Raw genomic sequence first — 25,142 nt, 5'->3', positions numbered from 1 at the left:
CGCTTCAAGTACTGGATCAGCAAATGAGAAGAATATTTCATCATTCCTCTGGGGTCAAATTAGACTTTTCCTCCTGTTTTCCCTTCTTGGTTAATATATTAGTAATATTTATAACCAAAGTAATTTTATTTAACTGTCTCAGATCTATCTACGTGTATGAAAGTGTCTGACTAAATGTAAGAGATATCCAAAATAAAACTTGAAGAGGGAAGTCAACTGAGTCACAGGACTTAAATTCCTAAATCAGTTGGATATTTTGAAAATAAATAACAAAGGGATTTTCCCTCAATTGAGCTAATCCTAATGCTAATTGTTTTGTAAAACGAAACAGCAGCAAAAAAGTGTCTCCCTCAGCTTTGTGATTCAAGACTGGAGCATCTCAGCAGTTTTTCAAGCTGTGAGAATCTTACTGCATTTGCTGTGACCATCAAAGGAGAACATCTTGACAGAGTAATGGGAATGGGGTTTTTTTTGCTCTTTTACTGAATTAAAAAAGAAAATTAGTCTAGTTGGGAGCAATGTTAAGTTCCCCAGATCTGCCTAGTGAAATTTTGCATTGATACTTCCTTAGTGTGAGATCTTAAAAGGAATAAAAAATTATCTTCAGTGAAGTGTCAGGCTCAATTTATTTGTGGTAATTGGCCTGGGACTCTCTGATTTGGTAAACTCTTGGCTGCTTTGCATGGCCAGAGAAGAGGGGAAAAAAAAATCAAACCATTTTTGCTGCCTGCAGACATACTTATAGAAAGCAGTTCTATCTGTGTCCAAGGTAGGACTTCATATTCCACAAGAGGCATGGGCAGAGATATTGGAAAAATAACTTAAGCTTTCACAATCCACATGTATTCCTCCTTATGCCAGGAAATGGATACTTGCAGAAATGTTTGCTGCCCCTTTTCAGCAGCTTCTGCCATCTATGTGTTCTTAGCATGCATTAAAATTAACATTTTGAGCTCCTAAATGTGCAGTGCTTTTCCTGAGCTCCAGAATTACTGCAGATTGCTGATGCAAAGAATGGAGAGAGCTGACTTCTGATCCCTAGCAGTACCTCTTGCTTCTTTCTTTTACTCATTGATGTGGAGGCTGAGAACAGGTGTCAAAATGGCACAGCAGCATCCTTTATTGCAGTATAATTAATTTCACTACTATCTGTGATTTACACTCATTCAAGCAGTACTCTTTCCAGGTGGCATTTATTCTCATCATTTGGAATGAATTTAGAATGAAATATAAAATGTTTTATTTAAGACTAGGTATATTCCATTTGTTTGCTTTTCTTTCATCTTCTTGGCTTTGCAACCAGTATTAAAAACAAGCAAAAAAGAGAGAGAGAGGGGAATCAGAGAAAGAAAATTGACATTTGCGTGCCATAAACTAAGCACTTGGAAGTCAACAGTTACAGGATTAAAGGTTAAATCTCACAAAAAAAATGTTTCCCTTCTGCTCTTAAACTTTTAAGATAACTACTACTGAAAATCTCTGGCAGTTTGAAAGTTACAATTAGCTGATATAATTTCATTCAAGATCCAGATGAGTAGACTGGAATATTTGATGCTGAAAGACTCACTTTTATCTTGATGGAAGATTAGGTCATGAGAACGGCTTTGAGTCACTTCTGTTATGGAAGTGAACTTCTGTTCCTGAGCTGCATTGCCCAGGATGCAGACAGAAACATGGAGCTTAAATATTTCGGAATGTTACACAAATTCAGTCAGGTGGTTTGCTACATAGCAATTCCAAGTAGTTTCATGATTAATATAAAAACAGGAAGGCTGAACAGAATCAACAGTCTGGAAATACAAACTACACATTTCTCTGAGTTCCCTCTCTGACAGTTCTTTTATATTCATTTTTGTTGTTATCTTCCCATGACAGACCCCTGTGGGGCTGCAAGAATGCCAGGCCTTATAAACCAGATCCAACTCTGCCTTTGGTAAAAAATGATTGATTTACCACTAACCTTGCAATTGGCTGAATTTGCATTAGAATAGTAATGTACATATGTTGTTGTCACAAACAACAGACAGCATGCCCTCTGTCACCATTACACATGTGTTTTCCAGTCTCTGTAGAAGGCCAGTAGTAAGGAAGGTCCCTGAAACATTGTAAAACTCCTGCTTTAATCAGGATATTTTCCCGTGTATTCCCTTTTCTCAGGTTATGTGAGTGTGCTGGGAATTACCCATTATCTGGCATTTGTGGATTGTTCAAGAAACTGACTAAACAAAAAGAAGTGGGTACCCCGTAGAGGTCTAAAATAAGAGGAGAGATTCCTGCTTTATACATGTGATAGATTTCTCTTCCTGTAAAATAGTTTAGCAGTCATTCCCAAGGATAGAATTTTTACTTCCAGTCCATAATGATGAGCTTAGATAAAGATACAAGAATATTTAGATGAAATGTCAGCAAAATAGTTGGGTAACAATATGTGGTAGTCAGGAAGTACAGCAAGCTGCCAGGAAAGTTATTACCCCAACACTACTTGTTTTTATCTACCGCATATGATCTCAGATAATTAATTCTGTTGGGGTGGCCAAGGACAAACAAAGTTGAACAATAGATGTTTTCTCTTTTCATCTGGAATAATTCTGTAAATTGTGCTGTTGTGTGGAAATCAATAGCTGATCTGCTGGATGGTTAAAACCCAATCAACAGTTAAACTACAAATGGAGCTACATCACATGGAATTGGGTCAAATTGCATTGGAAGTGGGTCAAGCCTTTAGGAATCCTACTGTTGATTTTAATGAGTGCGTGAGGTTTTAAGACCAGCTTACTGGTTTTAATCAGCAATAGCTTATAGTATGATGAATTACTGCTGTAAATATAAATACTTTAATTAAACAGCGCTGTATGAAGCCAGTCTAGTTGTGCTGTTGTAAACTCTGAGCCTGACCCTGCAGAGTTCTGAGTAGGTCCTGAAATGCTGAATTAATTAAGCATTCAGGACTGACTTCCAGCACCTCACCCAATCAACCCTATAATCTGACAGATAATGCGAGAGATCTAATTTTGCATGTCTTAAATATTCATCTGAGGCTATTTCTATTTTTAATTTTTAAGATATTGTTTTACAGCCTACTTTGATCTCATTGTATGCAGTCAAAACCCTGAACTATTTTTAGTAATATCTCCCCAATTATAGAAAATATGCTCTTGAGGCATATGAAATACAAATCCTCATTTCCTTTAAGAAATACAAATATATACCAAGCATGTGAAAGCCTGCCGCTCTGCATGCTCACAGAGATACAAATACAGAAGATTACACATATAGAGTTTAGTGTTTGCAGAAGTGCCTGTACCGTACATACAGTAGGTCACATCTCAGTTTAAATTTGTTCGTCTTTGTTTTTTTTTTTTTTTTCCCAGGCTGTCTGTACTTCCCAGATGAAGAAAATTTTCTAAAAAACAACAACAACAAAAAAGTGTTTTGTTCAATAACTGAATATTATGGAGTTCGCTGAAAAATATTTGAATTGTTTTATCCCTTGTCTGGGTTTTAGAATGTAGATCCTTAGGACCATTTCTTAGATGCTTACCTGATCCTAAATTCACAGTGTGTCTGCATTTACACATTGAGTTTTTCTGCTATGTGTCAATAACTAAATAATTCATTTGCCACAAAGGAAGCACAAAATGGCAGTCCAAAAGCTGGAGTGCTCATCTACAGTGGGTGAAAGGTGTATTCTGATCTCTCACCCACAATGTTCTGGAGGATTGAAATGCTTTTTGCTGTATCTTGGAGGAGTGATACTGTGACATTCAGCTCAGGGCTGAAAGGGGATGGCAAAAATTCCTCTTGTCACTGGAAAGTACTGGGTAGGCTCTAAGATGTATTTGCTCTGTTAATCATGCCCATGTGTGTGTCTGACTTTAGTACACACCACATCACCAAATTTCCTGATCAACAAAACTAGAAAAAGTGGAAATTCCTTAACTTGAATTTCAGATGTCACTGAGCTTTCAGATGCTTCACTACCAGGAGAAGTTAAGAAATTAAACAAGTTAAAGTAGAGGGAAATTTCAAGAAATAGCATAAGACCAAACATCTCTGTGCAACAGCAGTCATCTTTGGCTAAACTCAGTTTCTCTTGTTTGTATACTCATATCAATTGTTACAGATTTAACAGACAGAATGTTTGACATTTTTGCAAGTAATTGTTATTTTATTTTCTGATCTTTTTAACATTTCTTCAAAATATTTGTTCTTTAACTCTTTTCAAAGATACACTACTTTTAATGGTAAATGAGTGTGTAAGAAGGATATAATTTACTACATTGTTATGTTTATTTTCTCTCACTTTTCTTTTGAAAGATGGTCATTTTAGAAGCTGACCATCGCATCTCTGACACCCATAAAGTCAAATAACTTTCCTGATAGAGAAACAAACAAACAAAAAAAACACCTAGATTCTTCCAATAAAACTTAGACTCATCTTTGAGCATGTGCATACAGGAGAGCAAGAAAATTATGCTCTAAATATGCCCATTTTTCTCAAATATCTTGAAAATGAGTATGGCCAACTTAACTGAGAGATAGAAGTTAGCACTGGACTCATATAAGTTTGAAAAGTTGAAACTCTTCAATTCTTTCTCTATGACACAATGTAGTAGAGAGATTAACCACAACAAGGATGAACTAAAGAAAGTATAAATCAATTTGCTGTTGCAAATGTTTGAATTCAGCAGTGATTTCTCATGTCACATTTAAATCAACAATTTCAGTTACTTATTTTTTATTGGCTTTTAAACTCACAAAAATAATTTGCTACTGATAAAGAATAAAAAAATGGAATGTGTAAATCTGAGAACTAGTCATCCTTGCTATGAAAGGCTCAGATATATTCTCGTGAGGACAACTAAGAGTAAGCTCATTTTAGAGCTTCCCCTCAGCACAGTAATTTGGAGAATGAAACAAATCTGAAGACTCAGAAGTGGATAGGTAGGAATATCACTGAGTGACTTACTTTAGCAGAACAATGGCAAAAAAAAAAAAAAGAGACTTTAACATCCTAATTTATGCTACTAGGTACATACGATTTGTACATGTGAATCATGGTGAAGTCCAAACAGTTATATCATCCATAAACCATGAAGCTTTCATTTTAGATTATTAATCACAGTGCCAGCCTCTGTTGCATTTCTTCACTTCTCAGTGGCTGAACCCTTAATTGGAAGGTTCATCAGCAGATAAAAATAATTTCTGTTAAGGCTGATCTTTGATCTTTAGACAGACATTATGGGTGGTGGCAAATAATGTATTTTAAGATAAATAAATAAATGAGAGCATTCGTTTTGTAACAGATACTGATGTGAGAATACATTTTGAATGTGTGTTTATGACATCAAACCTCAATTGTGTAAGGGCACTATAGCTGGGTTAGGAACTTTGCTGGCTGTGAAAAGTGAGGCTTTCTTCCGTGCAGTGGCTCATGTGACTTCAGCAGAAGACTGTTGTGTCTGAGCAGTCTTGTAGAATGTGTTCTCTCAGACAAGACACATTTAGCACTGTAAAGAACTTTATACAGAAATCATTAGCGTGACACCTGGGTTTTGGAAACTTTGCAGGTTCCTTGAAGCACTTGAAGCGATTGATCAATGTCTTAGACAGACAATTGTGACTAACTTGATCTCCTCGTGATGCTTGCTGTTCAGTGAGCTAAACTAAAAGCTTTGCTATTTACAGCCTGGTAGTCCAAGTACAGACATCTAAACTCTTGTGCATCTCTCTCATCATATTTGTTATAAACACAAAATATTCCAACAATTGCAGCTCTGCAGTGAAACATATTACACTGTTTATCTATAATATTTACTAAATTTCACTGAAGGTTAGAATCCTTTCAAATACCTGTGAAAGAGGTATTTTCTTTCTACATTTGCTTGGAAATGAAATATATTTGCAATTCATCAATGAAAGAAAAAATCATTTATATAATAATTAAAACTGTAAGTTGATTTCTATGATTCATGATATGTTTCCACCCAAAACCAAATATTATTTCATGTAACCAGTGATAAAACTAGAAGAAATGGCTTCAAGCTGCACCAGGAGAGGTTCAGGCTGGACTTTAGGAAATACTACTACTCTGAAAGAGTGGTCAGGCACTGGAGTGGGCTGCCCAGGGAGGTCGTGGAGTAACTGACCCTGGAGGTGTTCAAGGAATGTTTGGATGTTGTGTTGAGGGACATGGTTTAGCAAGAACTATTGGTCATGTGTGTGTATAGTTGGACTGCGTGATCCTGTGGGTCTTTTCCAACCTTGGTGATACTATAATTCAGGATTATGAGAAAACTGTAACTTGATTTGGAAATGGTTCTTTTGAAACAGGATTTAAACCTCTTTCTTTTATCTGTGATTGCTGTAGTATATCATTTTAAATTGCTATTGTAATATCATTTTAGAAAAATATCATCTAGACAAGCACGCTTGTAGCAAAAATTAATTATGACAACTCTATGCAATTTGATCTTCAAGAGGCTTGTTTTCTTTCCAACATAGAAATAAATTAGTCATACACAGATATCTCTAAGAAAATGTCTCACAAAAGTAGCAAAGAAGTTCAAAATTCTTCAAATGGATTTTTCACCAAATTATGTGTATAGTGCTTTTCTGATTATGAAATTATACCATGTGCTAGGTCAAGGTATAGAATAAATGATTATCATTTGTTTGAAGTGAATGGGAATTAGATAATTAAGAAGCATATTATTGGGTTTCAGATAGCAGGTAATTTTGTGTTTAAATTCAATGGAAGGTTTGCATGGAGTGTAAAGAGGAAAGCTTCTATTAAGAAAAGAGAAGCAGGAAATTGGACCACTTCAAAACAGGCTTAATTTATCTTACTAAAATTAGTGGGAAGGTTTTCACAGAAACAGTATTAACTACTGAAAGTAGCAAAGAATGTACAGGATAGGTTATAAAATGCATTTAGAGGTTTTGTTGATTTTGGTTTCTTTTCAGTTGATTGTAGCTACCTTTCAATAGTACAGGCTTTACAGTATTCTCTGTAAAATCTTTCTAAGGTCTAGAAAGCCCTGTAAAAGAAATAGAAATAGAAATAATGCACCTGGGAACATCATTCACTGAGTTAAAAAAAAAAAAAGATTGTTTTTAATGTGTTTTTATGTGTAATAATGATTAGAGTACCACTTCATAATTTCATTTTCATAAGGAAAATGAGAAAACTAAATAGGACAAATGTATACACAAAATCACAGAGTTCTTGTTGGAGAATAGCTGGATCTTCCTGAATAGTGTCTGTAATTCTTTGGACCTTCTATGGAAAGCCAGTGATAGCAACTGATTAATTTTGAAGAAATTCTCAAAATATGAGAAGATTAAGGACTTAATGATAGGCTAAAAGGCCTTTAAATATATATTTTTTTTTCATAGAATCACAGAATGGCTTAGATTGCAAAGGACCTCAAAGATCACCCAGCTCTAAACCCCTGTCATGGCCAGGACTGCCCCTCAGCAGCTCAGACTGCCCAGGGCCTCATTCCACCTGGTCTTTTTTGATGGATTATGGATCTAAAGAGCCACTTCTGAGGGATGTTGTCTCTCTGGAGTTAACTTTTGGTAATGAAGCATGGTGAGGCAGTGCCCTTGCTCTCCCACCATTCCTCTGCATCTCTCGTTGACTTACGGCCTCTGGTCTCAGCTGTTCAGCTTGGCTAGAAGTTGTGTCCTTCATTTGGCAGCCAGCTCCTTCATCTCTCTCTGGTATCTCTCAGTTCTACCAATCTCACAACATTTTTCAACCCTGCTGAAATTTAGAAAAAAAAAAGCAATGAAAAACTGAAAATTTAGCACAAGCATTTTTCTTGACTTGAGGTATATTGCCATATAAATGGTGTGTTTGATGTATTTGGGGTAAGAGAGTGCTGTCAAAACAGAGAAGGGATTCGATATTTTGAGGGCAGAAGCACAAACTGGGAAAGATGATTAGCCATTAAAAACCATCTGGAAAGGTCTATGAACCATTCATAGTTATGTCCATTTGACCCTCCCATAGATACATCCTCTGATGTGCTATCCTTAAGTAAAAAACAGCTACAAAATCTACCAGAGCAACTAAAAGCATAATACACAGGAAGGAAATATCCCCGTCTGAGCCCTGAACACCCTCCTAATGTGACAGGGTGACATGGTCTCTATGTCAGTTGCTGAAGTAAGAAACACTCTCGCCACGGTTGCACAAACTGCAGCACTGGTATCCTCTGAAGCTCAGGTATATAAAACACCTGTCTCCTAGGTTAGGCTGTTGCAGTTATAGAATGCTTTCCTTTTAAGTGACATTCCTGCATCCCTAGGAATGCACGGTCAAAGGCAGGCCAGAAACACAAAGCAAGGCAAAGCAAGCTAAAGTTCATTGCGAGTGCTCCACAAGGGAAACAGCTGTGCTGCCAAACAGCAGTGCTCTCTAATACATGACATGGTTAGAAAGGAATCACCTGCTGCTGCAGTGAGGAAAAATGTAGTTAAGTTGATTGAGAAAGAGGTATCCGTGTTTGAGAGCTGTGGTGAATGGCATTATGTCCAGGTAGAGGCTGGTGACAGTGACCCCAGGGGTTTGTCTCGGGATCGGTGTTCTTCTGCATCTTCATCTGTGACACTGACGACAGGCTCGAGTGCACCCTCAGCAAGTTTGCTGATGACACCAAGCTGAGTGGTGTGGTTGACATGTTAGAAGGAAGGGATACCATCCAGAGGGATCTCAACAAGCTTGAAAAGCGGGCCTGTGTGAACCTAATGAGATTCAACATTGTAATTGGGTCGGAGTAATCTCAGATATGTAAGTCCTTAAGAGTAGTCCTGTGGAAAAGAACCTGGGGGTCCTAGTGGATGAAAAACTGAGCATGAGCCAGCAGTGTGGTCCTGCAATACAGGAAGGATGTGGAGCTGTTGTAGATGGTCCAGAGGAAGGCTACAAAAATGGTCTAAGTCCTGGAGCACTTCCCCTACAAAGCAGGCTAACAGAGATGGGCTTGTTTGCCCTGGAGAAGTCTGCAAAGACACCTCATTGTAGCCCTTCAGTATCTGAAAGAGGACTATAAACAAGAAGGGAATCAACTTTTTACTCAGGTAGATAGTGATAGGACAAGGGGGAATGTTTTTAAGCACAAGGAAGGAAGGTTTAGGTTGTATATCGGGGAAGTTCTTCACAGAGAGAGTGGTAAGGTTCTGGAACAGGCTGCCCAGAGGAACTGTGAATGCCCCATCCCTGGAAGTGTTCAAGATGAGGTTGGATGGGGGCCTGGACAACCTGGTCTAGTACCAGATCTGGAGGCTGGTAGCCCTCAGGAGTGAAAAAAGACTGTAGCTGGAATATGAGGGCCCCTGATTTTCAAATATGCAAGTCGGAGTCCAAACAGATGTCACAGAAAGCTGTATTTTCTGTTTCTGGATAGCAAGAGCATATGACTTTCATTGGAAGTTCCTTTTTTTTTTTTAATAAAGGCTGTTGCATAAGAAGCAATTTACATTTTACAAAAAGGCAAAGAGACAAAATCTGTATGTGATTTTAGTTAGCCGCCTACTAATAAAGTTTTGCACTGAGCATCTAAAAATGTGGGGTTGAAAGTTCCTGGTCAAAGAGGTAAAGTACTTGCATTTCTAAATTCTGATAAATATATAAAACAAGCAGCTTGGATTACGGTGCCTTCCAATTCATTTTTTCTTCCTGAAACATTCTATAATTTATGTTTCCATCAAATGCTGTGACTAGCACAGAGTTGGCTGCAATGTCTTTGATATGCATGCACTGAGATACATATTCACTTGATTAAAGAAATATTTAACTCTCCTTCTTACATTTTAATGGTTTTGATATTGAAGCTTGTCACTATTAAAGTCTGTAGGACTACTGACTTTGGTAGCTAGCTTATAGTATTACTTTGCCAACTGTTTTGGGGAGTTTTTGAAATATTTTTTTCCTGGCAGTGTTTTTGAAATTTTCTATTTCCAGAAGATTTCCTCCTGTTCTCGTATTCCAAACAAACCTCAGCTTTCTGTCTCACCGCACACCAACAGCTTTGGTAATTTCTCAAGATAAAAGGCAGAAGATTAAGCAATAAAGCAGGGATGCATATATACCTCATTTTTGAAACAGTAGAAAATTTCAAGTTTTTATTCTAGTTGTAATGAAGAATTGATGACATAACTTTTGTGCACCAGATTTCTGTTTTACTCACTTTTGTGCATCTGCAGGGGTTGTTTAATACAGTCTTTTATGCCCAGAAGATTGTAAAAACTCTGCTGTTCTTCACTGTCATGGTGCAGTACAGTGATAAGTGTGAAAAATGCATACTTCTGCTTTTCTAGTTTTAATCAGCTTTTCAAAGATTTTTTCCCTTATATTATTTTTCATTGCTACAGGAATAAATCCTATACTCTTGAAACAAGCAAATGTTCATAATAAAATCATCATTGCTTTATGCTATCAATTTATGGTCAGAACAAAATCTTTCCCTTACATACATTTTGTCAAATTGTTTTCACTCCATACTACATCAACTCTGATTCTGGAAACTCTTCCATGTGCGTATTTAATATTTTACTTATAAATAAAGTTTTGCTTATGTAGAAGTGCTGCTCATGTGACCTTACTGTGCTTTGCCAGGCAATTTCATTCCAGAGCAGTATGTCAGGTGTATTATGTAATTACTCTATATTAATTATTAAATCTTTTATTATCTAGAGCAATTAGAATTTTATATTTGTAGCTTTCCATGGAGGAATTTTCTCTTAATGAAAGCCTGTTTTCTGTAGCTCCAGAAAATGAGTCAGGATTTGAAATTAAGAAGCCTGACAATGAGGTTTATAATACTAGGAAAACACTGAAATGATCATTAAAGATAAAATCAAGGACTATCACTTCAAAACACTTACTTCTTTATAACCTAATCAGTCTTCTAAACCACATCCTTCTGTTCTTAGTAAAATATATATTGTACCAAATCAGTGCTAAGAAGTGATTACTGTAGGCTCCTTATCCGCCTTTCTGTTTTATTCAGTATTACAAAGGGGTTGATAGAAAAAGAAGTTAAAGCAAGTGGAAGTTCACTGAAGTAGAAGGAAAATTACTCTTTTTTTGAAACTCTGACTTCTAACAAGCTTCAGCTGAAGTTTGCTTTCATTCCTCTGGAATATAAAATCAACTTAAGTGTAATATATATATAACTTAAACAATATCATATCCTGAATGATGGCATTTTTGTGAATAATGATTTTTTTCCCTCCTGTGGATTTTAGCACCGTTTGAGTTTAAAAACAAAATTTAAGAAAGAGTAATACTGATACATTTTGAAGTTCAAGACTAGGACACTTCCTATTAAAATATACTTCTAGTAACCAAAGGAAGGGAAGGAGTTCTAACAGTGTGAGGAATGTGTATCAGAGTGAATCCATTCTGATTTGTCTGTTTCTAACATCTTACATTTGAAAACAGTTTGGGATGTGTCTTAACATGAAGCTCACACATGCTTAGGTCAAAAACAGAAGGGTGTCAAATAGAAATTTGTGAGCTGAGAAATGTCAGTGCAGGGGGCTGAGGCACTGGGCTGTACACAGAAGATTTCAAACAATTTTTTTCAAACCCACAATTTTTTTTCTAGATCAGCAATCTCCCATGATTGGATCCAGCTTCTGGATCCATCTCTTAAAGCATGTGAGAATTGAGCATGGTCATTTTTTCTAACTGACAGTATTTCACATGAAGATTTTGTGCCTGCCACTGCCTTTGTGCATGGGGCATGATGTTCCTTTATGTGTTTACCTGTATTCATGCCGCACTCCTCCACCTGGAAGGTGCCCCAAATATCTCAAACTTCTATTAGCATCTTAGGAATCAAAAAGACAATTATGAAATACAGAATTTTAAGAGGATATATCTAGAGGCCACTTCTGCTTGTGAAAATACTCAAAGTAGTGCCCCTGAAAACACTGTCCCCTCCCTCTGACTCATGCAGTTCTTGGGTTTTATGGGTGTCCTGGGGCTGTGTAACATTATCCTCACTCACTAGTGAGCTGATCCTAAATGTAGTAGTGATAAACCCATTTCTCATGGAGAGATTGCTCCCTAAGGGTGCATATGATCCCATTTGTCTCCAAGCCCAGAGGCAGACTTCTTCACATGGGAAGGTGGAGGTTGAAAGACTCAATGTTTATGGCATTTGATAGGTCTTTTATTGGTGTCTCTCTTGTTCATTTATGCACTGGAAGCTGAAGGAGTATTCTCCAGGAATATGGCTACTTATGTACCTCTATAGTCTTTCCTATATCCCAACAAGGGGTCACTTGCATATGCAGGATGTTATGCACATGGACTCTTTGCTACTCTACATTTTTTTTTCTGAAAATCTTTCCCTGCTCTTTCTGAATCAAATTACTAGAATAAACCAGCCAGCCTGAGTCAATAATGCCTTTTAGGGGAGAAAAACACTGCAGTTGCCCTACAAATTACAAGACAGAAAATAGCATGGATTTCACAGCTTGGTAGATATGTATTCAACTCTGCTTTGACAGTCTTATTTTAGTCTTAGAAGATGGGTACTGGGAATCCTGCCTCTGGGTTTGACCCCAAATGGCAAAGAAGACATTCAAAGCTCTTTATGTGCTGGAGTGTTTTCACAGGCCACCTGGTCTAAGGGCAAGTGGATACGCAAGGACATACTGAGTCGCTCAGACTCAGCTTACTATCTTGCAATAGTAAGGCACACACCAGCTGCTGCTTTCCTGCCATCTCAGGCATGCTAACTGTGCAACTCAAACCTCTACGTAACGAAAAACTTTTAAGGATGCAGTATGCAGGAAAAAAGCCAGAGCATCTTGTTTTTTGACCTCTCAGCTGGAGCAGACTACACATGGCCCACTGTGAGGTTGCTCAGCATGCACTGAGCACAGTGGGGGAATCATTACAGTGACAGATGGTGAGGGAATGCCCTGATCATATAATCAGAGGTGTGCATCCAAATGCATGACTTGGGATAACGGAGCCTTTGTTTCCTCACTGTTTGGCTACCAGAAAGTGGGGGTGCTTTGCTGCATGGAGGGAAAATGACCTTGTTCCAAGGTACTGTCATTTGTCACATGTATACAACATAAAGGTGATTGTATGCATGTGTGTATGGTTATCATCTAAATAAGAAAGGAACACCAAACCCTTGAAAGGAGCACTGTTCAGTAGATCTGAGCAGCCCCCAAAAAGAGTGGCAGAGATTTGGTTGCTTTGTTTAAGACATCTTAATCCGTCCCCAGACTGGGCCACTGTCAGCAGTTATTTTGTGCATCACCAGAATGACAAGAAAAGCAGCTCTGAAGGGAGAACCATCTAAAGCTTTCTAAGAAACTGTTGTTATTGTTGTTGTTATCCTTATTAATTCATCTTCTCAACTGTAAAAAATACTGAATTGAAATTAAAATTACAGCTTGATAAGTAATGTATTTAGATGAGTATGATCACACCCTTCTTCTGGGCATCCAGGAGAAAAATAAAATGAAATGCTAGGCTATCAAATGTACAAAAGGTCAAAAAGGTCTCACTGATCTTTTGTTTGAATTAACCAGAGTATGTTTCTGGGGCTGGATGGACTTAAAGGTTCCTTCCAGCCCAAGCCATTCTGTGATTTAGTGATTATTTCTTTTGCCTAACTCTCCATATGATGCATGCCATATATACTTAGACTCACTTTCCAAGGCACCAAAGAGAAAATAATTGCAATTATTCCTTTTGGATAAGATATCTGGAAGTACTACTGGTCTGTCATCTTGAGTTTCTTTGGAAGTCACACAGATTGTCAAAATTGATACAGTTTCTTCCTGTGGTTTACTGTCTGTTATCTAGGAATCAGTATGTGTGGAACTGTGCCTCACAATATCCAGTGTTTTAATGCTCTGAAATCAAACTGAAAAGACAACAGAACATGGCCACAGCCTCCCTCGCTGGCACCTCTGTCTTCCCTCACAGCCCTGGCTCCAGTTTGTCCCTCTCCTGGTGAGACTCTGACAGACGGGGCTGCTGACAGGGCTTGGGCTTCTGCCAGAGGGGACTTCTCTTCTCATCAGTGGTGTCCGCATCCAAACCTGTCACTGCCTGGGGGGGCCTTCAAACTATGCCACCTCCTGGGATATCTCATGGGACGCCAGCCCCAGCCTGTACATGCAAGCGGTTTGGTTTCATAGCATGCCCACTCTGAAAAATGGACTGCTGTGTGTGGGCAAAGGTGCTTAAATACACAACAATTAATAAAATGGTGTTATAATTTAATACTAGAGTAGCTCTGCCATTAGTTTAATTACAAGCCTGTAGTTTTACACATTTCCACTGTAAATTCTTAGTCAGAAAAGCATGCTAATTTGGGACTGCAGTGTAAGGAAGCTGATTCTAGCTGATACATAAAATAAACATGTTGAGAGAGGTCAACTTTTTTTTTGTAGACCGTAATTCTGCCAAACAGAATGGTAAGTTATAAAGTTTACAGGAAGCTAATCAAAGCATTAAAGAGAAGGTAGGTACAAGAGAGGAGAAAAATCCATGCCTGAATTGGGAAGTTGCAGCATTTAGAGGTACTAAAATCGAAATTTGATATCATATTCAGCCTCATTTCAAATTATCAGTGAATAATATCCTAAGAAACAGGAGTTTCATTTTAGAAGAGTCAGTGTAAGCTTTGTGTATTTTGTTCATTACACCAATCCATATAGTTCATCGATTATCTGCCTTCCTTATTGTAAATGAATGAAAGATATTGTGATGTTTTTACCAATCCAGATTTTAATGAGTAATTATTTTAAACTCCATGTCATTATTTTTTTATTTTGTTATATAGCACTTTCATATGTGATATATAAATGCCTAAGATGAATTTAAACCCACATAAGCTACAGTACTAAATTCCTAAGCAAATCTAGAATTCAGTTTAACAAATACAAGAGGAGACAAATATAAAATATGAAAGATAAAAACCAAAGTTAGAAATAATGAGTAAATTTTATTTTGATAATCTATTAAAGATGCAGATGGTTGGACTTTTTACGGAAAAATCTTTTTGAGCTATAAAACTGGATGAGATTCTTGATGAGTTCAGAGCACTTAATGTCATTTTATGATCTTGCTTGCTTACATACTTTCTATTTCCTGTTGGCTAAATACCATGCTAATGTAGTGAAATAAGCCCACAGTTAAGACTTCTTAGCTTTTATCCTGACTTTATGGCTGACGTAGACAACTTGGCCTTTGGCTAGCTTAACCTGTCTGTTTTGCTTCATAGATGAATGCAAGATAGGACTTGAGAAGTGACAATGAAGAGTAATTATCATATAGTATATATATTGCTTTTCTAACAGCATTCTGTATGAACTGGAATCCATTATTTCAGAAAACAAAAAGAAACAAACAATCAAAAAATCATTAGACAAGAACATCAAATGAGGGAAATTTAGAAAAAGCTTTTTAAAGTGGAGACATACAGGCACCTCCTTATACAGGGATACAAACAAATAGAAATCTATATTCTTTCACTTATAAGTAATACTTTTTTTCTGCTTTTTTTAAGTTGAGAAGAACCTAAGTGGCCTCTAAAGGAGAAACTCCAGCTATCCCCACCTGGAAGGGTTTTCATATTTAATTTATTAAGTTTACTTTAAAAATTAATTTACAGTTGTTGGAAAGCAAATGCTAATCACTTACACACTTGCATATGCAGTTTCCATAGAATTCTAACTTTATAAAATGCTGTAGTGATGGAAGAAAGTACAAATAACGTCAATTTATGGTAGAGTTTGAGGTCCTTAATTACCTTTTAGAGTAATACAGTTTGCTAGCCTATACACATTTTTTACATTGACATAATCAACAAGACATATAAAAATTCATTAAATCATGCACATAGCAATGGACATCCCTCTATAACCCCATAGGAAACTGCCTTATTTCAGAGTTACCTTATTACTGTAGGCATAAATTATACTGGTGATTCTATAGATGCGAACATTTTTGTATTGATTTAACTACATCACAACAAGGGTTATTTGTACCATTTCAGTCAGCGTGACATACTGAAAGGTGCAGCAAGCTTTAGATATACACAGTTTTTGCATTGTTAGGAGTCAGCCAGCATTGTCTACATGGGGGAAAGTAAAGAAAACACATTTGTCCCACCTTTTTTGCATTGCAAGAGATGAAGGAAGATTCCTCATGCTTTGTCTCTCCTTAAATACATCTCAGTAAAAGCCATTTTCATTAGATGTGAATAAACACATAAAAAAAAGTAACAGAAATGGACATTGTCATAAGAAGAAAGAACTGCGACTAAACGTAGGCTCATCTAGAAATGCTCCATGTAAGTGGTTATTAGTCATGTTGGCAATCACAATAGCCTTGTGCATTTTGATAAATTTGTTCACTTGATGTCCGTCGCAGGATGATTTTTGCTTTCATTCAGCAAGAACTTTTTAATGACCTGTTATGCAATTAAATATCAGTTGTATTACCTTTATGAATTGTGGCCCAGTTAATTATGTAGCAGTGTGTCAATTTTTCCACAGTTGCCTGAAGTGGGCTATAAAATTCCATAATAACACATGTCAAAGAAAGCATTCTAATTGACTTTTAAGAGTAGTTCAATTCCTAGTTGGCAGAAGGCTTTCATGTTGGTAATAAATGTAATCTATTCTGTGACAATTATTTAACGGCAAGGATTAGTTGCTAATAATTCTTTTAGGCATAATTTTCAGTGACACATTTCTGGGCCAGTTTTCTTTGAGTTGGTTAGTTGCTAATATTTTTTTCCGTTCTAGTGTGAAAGAACAGCTGCATATTCAAATTCTAAAGTGAATTTGCTATTGTTGTAGTATTGACAAACATCTCACAAAACAAATATATTCTCTTTCGTTTTTTGTTCCTCATTTTATTCTGAGTAGGAAGGATTCAATAGGATCTCTTTAATTTAGGGTATGGAAAAACAAGTTTAAAATAATGAAAATACTGAAGAATAAGTATATGTTGTATTCTGGATATTGTGTAAAAGCACTTGGTGTATTTATTTGAAGAAGTTCCACTTCTCCCTGTCTTGTTGTTGAACACAGAAATTTTGACAGATAAGAGCTTAATTATAAAATCAGTAGGCTGACGTGAATAATTCGGAATTTCTAAAGGGAATTTGAGGGAATGACATAGAGAAGTGGAGCCTGCAGTTCCATCCTTACCTATGTTGGCTTCTGCAAGAGAGCAGCAAGCTATATTGCTGACTCTGCTTCCTTTAATTAAGATCTGGAAGTGACTTTCTCACAGGTCAGTGTTTGTGCTTGGGGACTGAAAACCCAACAGTTGTAGTTGTATTTTCTACCTCAGCACTCCTGTAAACTTATCATGATATGACTATTTTATCTTTCCTGTGATTGAAAATAAGGTTTATTTTTCTTATAGACTACCTTTCATTGAACGCAAGTACTTAAAGGTATCAAATATCTTCATGGCATTTCTTAACTCCAATAAACCTCAACATACACTCTACGAACTGTTTTTTTGTTTGTTTGTTTTTCCATATTTACATCAATGCTAATGTATTTCCTCACTACTTAGCACTTCATGTATTTTTTACGCTCTTGGGTATCTAAATCTCGAAAACTCTTCGTTTCCAGCTTTGTCCACCATGGAAATTCATTTCTACAAATACCTCTACTGATCTCCATTTCTGTGAGGACTAGCTCCTGCAACCCAGCCTAACAAGTTTCAGCCTACTTCAAGTTGTTATACTATATTACAGTTACCATCATAGGCATATCCTCAGTGTTGCTTTTATGTGTGAAGGAAGCTGTGTGAGAATTTATAAATGTTGAAAAGCAGTGGCATTGTATGTCGTATGAAGCCATCACAGAATTTTCTCCCTTTCAATGCCTTCATCAGTAAGCATATATTTAGGCTGTCATTTGTGTATGCAGCCCTACCTATTATGTGCATCTGTCATATAAACAAATCCAAGTAACTGACTCATATAAAAATGTTTGTGGAGCAATTACTCTTCTCTCCTCACTGTTAATCAGAACTTTCAGATTTTAGTATGTTGCTAGGATGTGGCTAGATTAGCACTAAGGTGCATCTCCTCCTCATCTGGTATAAGCAGATGCTGTGAACTATCCGGTATTACCTGTACAAATTGATGCAGGCAGACACTCTAAGGTTTTTTTCTCTGATTTCTAACTTTTGTTTTGTTTGGTATTTTTCTGAAGTTTCAGATACATGGTCTCTAATTTTAATTCTACTAATAGATACAATAGTGAGTTTGTACAGATTTTAGCAGTAACCATTTTAGTATTCAAATGACAACTGTGTCCATAACATTCTTTGAGTCTAACCAAGATTTATAAATATATCTCAAAGGATATTCAGGCAGTGACAGAAAGTATCAACTTTTATTTACTCCCTCTGTAATTCTGCATTCAAGAGAAGTTGGTTTTATGGATGAGCCTTTGGAAACTGCTGCTGAAAACCAGGAGATAGTGATTTTATGTCAAACTTGTCCTAGCCCCTCACTAAAAATGTCCTACGCTCACGTGGAAGGTGAATCAGTTTCCAGAACGGCGACCTCTAGCGTTTCATGGGAGTATAGCTAGTGCCGATGTTTGCTGGATTTGCAACCCAGTGTAGAATTTTGCATAAACAATGTTAACAATAGGTAGTACAGTTTATATAAGGAAAACTTTTGCTTCCTGGGAGCTTTCAGATTAACATTAATCAGCCAGTGGATATTGCTGAAATTGAGCTAGCCATTCAGCAGAGGTGAAGAGTGAACAATTGCTTTGAGTGAGGAAGGAGGAAAGGTTAATATGGAGCTGTTGGGTAAAATACAGTCTTTTCAAATCGGGCATCTAGTTTAAGATCGTCAGCTCCCCAAATCAATGTCACAAGTAGGGTCATGAGCTCAGAATTTACATGCAAATGGGGTTGTACATGCCCAGAAATAGAGGCCCGAAGGGAAATCTTTGGCTCTACCGATACAGCTCATCAAAGAGCACTGCAACCAATGTGCCTGTATTTTTTTTTTGTCACACTTCAAAAGTTATTTTTTCTGTGTATGAAGGTGTCAACTTAATAAGTTTCTGTACTTCTCTATAATACTAAAAAATCTGACAAAAATAACAGAAATTAATTGGTGCCAGATGTCATAAAAAAGCTGGGACTAATGTTTGCCTGAGTTCCAGCGCCAGTAGCCAAGACAGTATCTGAACACACTAAGTTTCTGTATCTACTTTAGGTACAAGTAACAGTAATTATTTTAGCTCAAGTGCAATGTGACTTTGATCAAATAATGCAGTATATTTTGCAGTCATTGTACTGATGAGTTGCTAACTCCCAGTCAGAATAAGAGAGTAGATACCAGTTACCTATTAACTAGCCAGTCTACTCTGTACAGGCTGGAGCCTGCTGCTGTAACTCCCCTGGGAAATGCTTCACTAAAGCAAGATAATCTAGCTGTTTAAATGAGAGTAGAACATGATTAAGCTATATCTGATCTCTTAACTAAGTGTCCTACTCAGTGTAAGCCAGTAAGTAAGCATGTGATCTTTAAGCTGGAGATGTCTGTGCCCAGTAACAACAATTTCCTGATTATGTAAATCAGTTCTTAAAAATCCCTTGCATCTCTTTAAAAAAACAAATATTTCTTTTAATGATGTTAGCTGTCTGGCATTCTGCTTGAATAATTCATGTACTTCAAGTATATTTCTCTTCATTTTGACACATTGTCAAAAAGAAGGCAAAATCAGTTAAATAATTGAGAACATGTGAGCTGCCATAAACAATCACTCTTGTTTGTTTCTCTGCAGAAAGAAAGGAAGTGAAGGTGGGAGAGTATAATGCTGTAGCTGACACACTGGAAATAATCAACAACAGCATCAGGTTCCAAGGTAAGATGGGAAACTGGAAAGAGGTATAGGAGTGATGTGGACATAACTTGCTGTCTGCAGATCTGTTGTAGGTATTTTTTAATATCAAACAGCTATGAAACTGTGTAAAGAGAAAAGGAACCAAGTTGTTCTTAAAAGCAGGAGAAATCTGCCCCCCAAAAATGCTAGTTTTTTTAATGTGTTGACTTTTCATTCACATAATGGGAAACTGATATGTGTAAATGTCCTTAATTATTTCAACAAGCTACAGATATGTCATCTATCTCATCTCTACCAACAAATAATGTTCTAATTTCTTTCCCATTTCCCACTCCCCCAGTTCATTTCCCCTCCAGGCTGCTCATGTGCCTTACTTACAAATGAGAAGGAAGTTGTTGATTTCATTTGGGAGGTATCTGCTAGACAGATAGAAAATATTGTTTCAGAATACTAACGCTAGCTTTATTTAAGTTGCCATTTAAGAAACAGGGCTAAAGAGAGTGTTCAGCCCAGTAGTACTCCTGATGTCCTTAATGAGCATGTAGCCTGTGTTGCCATAACGCCTAACCATTTTTTTCCCCCAGTCTGCTACTGTTAACATGTGGACTTCCCCTACATTCACAGCAGAAGACTGATTTCACTAGTGATAGCTGACTTTCAATCAGGCATGTAGCTTAGTATCACAGAATGATAGAATACCCTGAGTTAGATCGAACTCACAAGGATAACAGAATAAGAATGGCTTGAGTTGGAAGGGACCGTAAGATCACCTAATTCCAACACCCCTGCTGTAGGCAGGGCTGCCACCCACCAGCTCAGACTGTCCAGTGGCCCATCCAACCTGGTCTTCAGCACCTCTAGGGATGGGGAACTCACAGCTTCTCTGGGCAGCCTGTGCCAGTACTTCAGTGCCCTTTGAGTGAAAAATTGCCTCTGAACATCCACTGAATAGTCCACTTTTTAAACCTGTATATCTCCAATTTAGAGATAAGGATGCAGTGTGAGACCACGTCAAAGACCTTGCACCCATCCAGGTAGATGACGTCAGTTGCTCTTCATTTGTCCTTGAATGCTTTCACCCCATTGTAGAAAGCCACTGGACTAGTTGGGCATGATCTGCCCTAGGTGAAGCCATGCTGGCTGTTTTGGATCACTTCCTTATTTTTGCATGCTCCTTAATATAGCTTAGGATCATAGAGTCCAACTCCTGGCTCTATACAGGACCACCCAGAATTCAAGCCTTTTGTTTGAGAGTGGTGTCCAAATGTTCCTTGAACTCTATTGTTTTGGGGCCGTGCCCACTGCCCTGGGCAGCCTGTTCCATTCCCTGTGGAAGAACCTTTTCATAACCCCAAACCCGCCCCTCCCCTGACACAGCTCCATGCTGTTTCCTTGGTCCAGGTTATTGTCACAGAGAGCAGAGCTCAGTGCTGCCCCTCCACTCCCCCTGAGATCTGTAGCTGCCATCAGGCCTCCCTTCAGCTCCCCTGCTCTGCGCTGAGCCAACCCAGGGACCTCAGCTGTTGCTCATACTTCTTACCCTCAAGACCCTTCCTCATCTTTGTAGCCCTCCTTTGTATGCTCTCTAACATATGTCCTTATATTGTGGCACCCAAACCTGCACCTACTGCACAAGATGAGGCTGCACAGCATAGAGCAGAGCTGGAATCACTCCTTTGGCCCAGCTGGTAGTGATTGCACTCCAGAATATGATTTACTCTTTTGGCTGCCAGAGCACACACTGTTGACTCAGGATCAACTTGCCATCAAACAGAAGTTCCCTTTCCACAGGTCCTCTCATCACACATTCTGTATGTATATCTAGGACCATCTCTATTTTGGAGGTGACCATCCTCATCAAGCAGTGGACCAATATTGTCTCTGGTCATTCTTTTACTGTTAATATATGTTAAAATACCCTTTTTGTTATCTCACAAAGTACTGTCCAGCCTTCAACAGTAACTGAGCTTTGGCCACATGAATGTTCTCCCTGAAGTGACAAACAGCTTCTCTGTCATCTTCCCATATCACCCAATCTCACTTCCAGTAGCCATACACATTCTTTTGTCACACAGTCCTAGAAGAAGATCCCTGCTCAGCCAAGTTGACTAACTCACCCTGCCTGCTTGACTTCTGACTTAAGAATTGCCTCCTCCTGTGCCCCAGCTTCCAACAGCCCTTTGTTTTAGCTTTCTCTGCATTGGTTGCAGGTGTGGTGGGTTTCTAGAAATGTCATTTGAATTTGCCCTGCTGGTAATGAAAATATGCTGAGAAACAGTGCACTCTGTTTTCTGCTCATGTTTCTGTCACTTATTTCAGAAAAGCATAACATCCTAGAAAACTTTACACTTAGTTCAGTGTTATTTACATTTTAAAATGAAAATAGGCATGTATTTTACAAGGTTCTGCATTTAGGTTTTGTTGTGATTTTTTTTCCCAAAGGCCATGTTCATCTGCTCCATAAATACCAACCTGCTTGTCAATCAATGTGACTAAAATGTCTATCAAAGCCAGTATTTTCATCAGCTAGGAATGTGGTTTGTATTTGTTAAATATTCTATATCTAGGTATTGTATGGAGGAGAGGCATATCATCTTACAGAGCTTCTACATTTGATTGAACTTTATCTTTTTTTAATTCTTGTAATTCTAGGACTTGAGCCTCCAAAGGACAAAACAATTATACAAGAGGAGCTACGCAAGATTTCTCTGCCACTCTACAGCATCCTTTCAGCTCTTACTATTCTAGGAATGATAATGGCCAGTGCCTTCCTGTTCTTTAACATCAAAAACAGAAATCAGAAGTAAGTCATTCATGTTACTTCTGTCTCAAATTATTTTGAATTTAAATGCCAAGTTTGTGGAGTTTGTCTTTAATACTTATATTGGGAAAATATTTAAACTGTGGAAATATAATTTAGAATTATTTAGTTGGAATTACTGTGTTATATACACACATTAAAACAAATGTCTGTTAGGACAAGTTTTTTATATGCTGTTCATAGAGTGAATATATATATTTTTTAAATATATGTTTGACGGTGCTATTAATATTACTCTAGCTAATTAATCCATCAGTAAAAAAGGAGACCCTTTTTACTTAATATTCAAACACGTAAAAAAATGGCAGAGTTTATAAAAAAGCATATGTGAATGCTCACACACTTTATGGAGTTCTACAGGAAGGTTTATAAAAAGGTTACAAAGAATTCTTCTTTATTGTTCTAAAAGAATCTTTTCTCTTTAATACACTATTGCCTTTTGTCTATAGATTAATAAAGATGTCCAGTCCCTACATGAACAACCTGATTATCCTTGGAGGAATGCTTTCTTATGCATCTATTTTTCTTTTTGGTCTTGATGGATCGTTTGTCTCTGAAAAGACATTTGAAACACTTTGCACAGTAAGTAATTCCATCTATTCGTGTTTAAGTTTGTCTTGCAGAAAGCTCTGCAAGATGTATAAGTGGAAGAGTTCAGTAGTTGGATGTCTTATTCCTCTTAATAACTGATTCTCTTTGTTCTTTCCAGGGATATTTTCTAGGGTCAAATTCTGACACATGCATAAAGCTATATTATTCATGAAAGTTTCGGACGGAGTAGGAACTTGCCTCAGACTGAAAATGTTGATGTGTCTTCTTGTTTTGAAATTACACATGTAATTTTTGTATTAAAATCTGCGTCTATGGAATTAGTACTAGTAAAATCTTCAAAGCTACTATGTTTTCTTTATAAATTCTGCATTATTTTGAACTTCATGATGGCTGCTTGTGCAAACCTTTTAACTCAGTCTTTTTTCTTCTACTGGTATTTCCAGGTTAGACTTGAAATTCATACAAGCTTAATGCTCCTGCAACTAGAGCACAAATTCTCTGTGTAGCTAGTAGAAAGAGGCCACACCTACTACAACAGTCCTCAAAATCTTCAAAAGGAAAATCCTGTTCAGCTCTCCCAGGTTTATTATCTATAGGGACCAATAATAAGTGGAAGATACTAGCACTCTTTTGTTACCCAGTGATTATCTTTGTAGTTCTGCAATGTGATGGAAAGTACAGCTATAACAGCAGGGTGTCTAAGTCTTTGGCTATAGTAAATGGGGACAAGCCCAGATGCAGCAGCTGTGGATGCAGAAGCAAAGGGGGAAGGTGTTGGGGCTCCACTCCTTGCTCCGTCCCTTTTGGTCACTCAGGTGCATTGCATTGCATGCACCTGGGCTCCCCTGAGTTGGCCCTGCCTTCCATCTGGGTGCTCAATCACTGTTTCAGGCTGTGACTTAGCATTTCCACTTCAATCTTTTTCTTTCTTTTTTTTTTTTTTTTTTTTTTTTGGTGAACCATCTAAAGGATCAGAAGTGTTCATTTAGAAGCCAGTTATTGATATCAGCTCCCATTCTTTTCTCATCCTCCTTTGCAGAAAAATCTAGTGTCAAGGATTTCAGATTGTAGGTCCTGATGTCTATTTAGGGTCAAAGCGATTACATTCAGACCTTATGGCCTCATTGCCAGGCTTCAGAGCATTGCATGAGTAAGCTGTCCACCATCCTCCTCTTGAAGAAGCCAAGCATTGCAGAGCAGAAGGAAAGAAAGTGGGAACCAAAGGTACCGATCAGAACAGAGACGTTCCAGGGAACAGGTTTCCATCCAGATTTAGCTATGTAAAACTAAATTTAAATCCCTTACTTAAATGTGAAACAGCTTAGTTTCTAAGCACAGAAAAATGAACAAACGTTTCCAAAATCACATGAACCAGAATGTTTCAGCTATCTGATATTATCTCCAATTTTCTTCTCAAAACATAACCAGTACTTTCATACTCTAAAAGCAACACAATTTAAATGAGGATTGCTTTGTTCTGTCTCATTTCTCTTTCTTTTAAAAATAATGAATGTAAATTTGTATATATCACATTATCTTGATTAAAGAGATTTTTATTTATTATATAAGATAATTAACAGAACCCAAGTCTGCCATAAAGATCTGTAAAGGCTCTTGAAAAAACTTTTGGTCAGCTTTACCTAACTGATCAATAAGAACAGATAGAACAGAATATTGCGTTCTCAAGGCCAACTTTTGATTTGGAAATATTATCATATAACTTAAATAGAGATCTTATGTAATCAGAACTGAGAATTTGGGATTTCACCTCAGTCTTGCGTTTCCTGTTTTTCAATCTACTATGGAACCATCCTGATCATGCTTTCCTGAACATGGATGTTGATTGATCTTATGAATTCCAGATCTGCCAGTGATCAGT

The 25,142-nt window shown here is 37.4% G+C and overlaps 1 protein-coding gene across 1 annotated transcript in view; it reads left to right on the top strand.

The window, feature by feature from the left end:
- The window catches only part of GABBR2 (gamma-aminobutyric acid type B receptor subunit 2), a 443,392-nt gene that overhangs the window by 260,744 nt on the left and 157,506 nt on the right, over positions 1-25,142 (top strand). The window contains exons 9-11 of the mRNA XM_065753547.1: positions 19,831-19,911; positions 22,543-22,693; positions 23,161-23,293. Coding sequence (XP_065609619.1) covers positions 19,831-19,911; positions 22,543-22,693; positions 23,161-23,293 — 365 coding nt within the window. The remainder of the gene's footprint in view (positions 1-19,830; positions 19,912-22,542; positions 22,694-23,160; positions 23,294-25,142) is intronic.

This window comes from Cyrtonyx montezumae, unplaced genomic scaffold (genome assembly GCF_038088225.1).
Source record: "Cyrtonyx montezumae isolate F1298 unplaced genomic scaffold, pur_monq_1.0 scaffold_8, whole genome shotgun sequence".
NCBI classification, from domain to species: domain Eukaryota; kingdom Metazoa; phylum Chordata; class Aves; order Galliformes; family Odontophoridae; genus Cyrtonyx; species Cyrtonyx montezumae.
This window is presented reverse-complemented; position numbering and strand designations above follow the sequence as displayed.